Source organism: Ailuropoda melanoleuca, unplaced genomic scaffold (assembly GCF_002007445.2).
Source record: "Ailuropoda melanoleuca isolate Jingjing unplaced genomic scaffold, ASM200744v2 unplaced-scaffold32802, whole genome shotgun sequence".
NCBI lineage: Eukaryota > Metazoa > Chordata > Mammalia > Carnivora > Ursidae > Ailuropoda > Ailuropoda melanoleuca.
Window position 1 is genome coordinate 1 of NW_023203618.1, and position 2,519 is coordinate 2,519.

A 2,519-nucleotide genomic window follows, 5' to 3' on the forward strand; every position below is an offset into this window, starting at 1 on the left:
GCCATGGCGCGGGCCGGCGCCACCCGCTCGCCGGGCCCCGAGCCGCCGCGCCGCCGCGGCCGCCAGCGCTACGTGGAGAAGGACGGCAGGTGCAACGTGCAGCAGGGCAACGTGCGCGAGCCGGGCCGCTACCTGACCGACCTGTTCACCACGCTGGCCGACCTGCAGTGGCGCCTCAGCCTGCTCTTCTTCGTGCTCGCCTACGCGCTCACCTGGCTCTTCTTCGGCGCCATCTGGTGGCTGGTGGCTTACGGCCGCGGCGACCTGGAGCACCTGGGCGACGCGGCGTGGACGCCGTGCGTCAACAACCTCAACGGCTTCGTGGCCGCCTTCCTGTTCTCCATCGAGACGGAGACCACCATCGGCTACGGGCACCGCGTCATCACCGACCAGTGCCCCGAGGGCATCGCGCTGCTGCTGCTGCAGGCCATCCTGGGCTCCATGGTGAACGCCTTCATGGTGGGCTGCATGTTCGTCAAGATCTCGCAGCCCAACAAGCGCGCCGCCACGCTCGTCTTCTCGTCGCACGCCGTGGTGTCGCTGCGCGACGGCCGCCTGTGCCTCATGTTCCGCGTGGGCGACCTGCGCTCGTCGCACATCGTCGAGGCCTCCATCCGCGCCAAGCTCATCCGCTCGCGCCAGACGCTCGAGGGCGAGTTCATCCCGCTGCACCAGACCGATCTCAGCGTGGGCTTCGACACGGGCGACGACCGCCTCTTCCTCGTGTCGCCGCTCGTCATCAGCCACGAGATCGACGCCGCCAGCCCCTTCTGGGAGGCGTCGCGCCGTGCCCTGGAGAGGGACGACTTCGAGATCGTCGTCATCCTCGAGGGCATGGTGGAAGCCACGGGTGCGGAGAGGTGGCGGGGGAGGGAGGGTGGGGTCACCGGGAGCGGTACAGTCCCGCAGCTCACACACAGTCTGCTTGCAGCACGGTGTGCCTCCGAGTTCATCTGGTCCTAGCGAAGGTCACTTCTTGGGATCGTGCTCATTTTCAGACAGGAGACTGCCCCCAGGNCCAGTCCCGCAGCTCACACACAGTCTGCTTGCAGCACGGTGTGCCTCCGAGTTCATCTGGTCCTAGCGAAGGTCACTTCTTGGGATCGTGCTCATTTTCAGACAGGAGACTGCCCCCAGGAGAGGTTAAGAGCTGTCCATGGTCGTGGGTAAAATACGTGGCTAGGGCAGGGGCAGTCCGGCTGCAGGGTCTGGTGCTCCAGAGGTGGAAGGACGGGGTAGGTTCAGGGTTTTTCCATTGCTGAGAGGTCCAGGCCACTGAACTTGGTGGTGAGGGGCTTCCGTGGCCCGAATTATTCCTAGCCTGGACCTTAGGAACGGGTTGACAGCTGGGCTCACTTCTGCCTCAGTTTCCCCACCCATCAAAAGACTCTCAACTTCCGCTGACAAAGGAAATAGATGGTCTTAGCATTTCTGGCCCCTTTCCAGAAGGAGCCATCCACACCCCTGTGACGTCAGAACCTCCAACTCAGGCCTACACAGTGAAGGGCTTGGGAGCAGGTCGGAAGAGGCCAAGGCAGGGGCACAGATGAGGTTCTCTGAGGCTTGAGGTCTGGAAGCGGGAGGAGGATAAGAAAACTGCAGTGGGTGACCATAGGACTGCGAGGTGTGGCCTGAGCTGTGACCTCTGCTGGCTTCCCAAGCTGGTGCCCTCAAACCCCTTTCCTGGCCCTTCCTGCCAAGTTTCTACTTCACCACCCTCTGCCCCCAGTGACCACCATTGCTTCTTTACCACCACTCCCCATGCTCCCTCTAGCTCCTTCTCCTTCCCCTACTCACCCGGGCCCTTTCCTTGCTGTCTAGCCGGCTGTCACTCTCCTGCCAGGCCCCAACACAGCTGCTGTCCTTATGGAGAGGTCCCTACCCAGCCCTCTCTCCTTGTACCCCCAGCTCCCCCTCTGTTCCTCACAGACCTCTCTGCCCAGTGTCCCTTCTGCCTCTTCTGCCCTTCTCCCACCGGACACTTCCTATTCCAGCCTTCACTGGAAAAATAACAACACCCATGTCCCCAGGACGTCTCAGGGCAGGGCTTGCAATGCTGAGAGCCCGTCTCTGGTTAGCTAACGTTCAGCCTTCCATTCTCGCTTGTTCTGAGGTGGACACGGGCTGGGGAAGGGACCCTGGGGTATAAGTGTGCGAAGCCAATAGGGAAGATGGGACACAGCCCCAGGGTGCAGAGGCCTGGGGAGGGTGGCGTGGAGGAAATGGGCTCATCTGACTTTTCTAGAGAGATAAAGCTGGAAAGGATGGCAATATTTTGGGTGAGAGAGTCAGGATTCAAAATGCTTTTGAAAAGCAAGGATAATGAGCCAAAACCCGACAAGATGACATTTAAAAGGAATAAATATAAAATTCTACATTTAGGCTTTAAAAAAATCACTTATGTAAGCACCGCATTGAAGAGCTCTGGTGAAAAAAAGAACTGGGGGTTTTAGTTGGCCACAGGCTTAATGTTGCAGCACTGTGATAGAGCTTCCAAAAATGTTTATGTAATGTAATCT

The 2,519-nt window shown here is 59.7% G+C and overlaps 1 protein-coding gene across 1 annotated transcript; it reads left to right on the top strand.

The window, feature by feature from the left end:
• Positions 1-3: 3 nt before the first annotated feature.
• KCNJ9 (potassium inwardly rectifying channel subfamily J member 9) lies at positions 4-850 on the top strand (the record flags this gene model as incomplete). The annotated part of the gene is made up of 1 exon (XM_034651156.1): positions 4-850. A coding segment is annotated over exon 1 (847 nt), but the record flags the coding sequence as incomplete, so codon positions are not given.
• Positions 851-2,519: the final 1,669 nt, after the last annotated feature.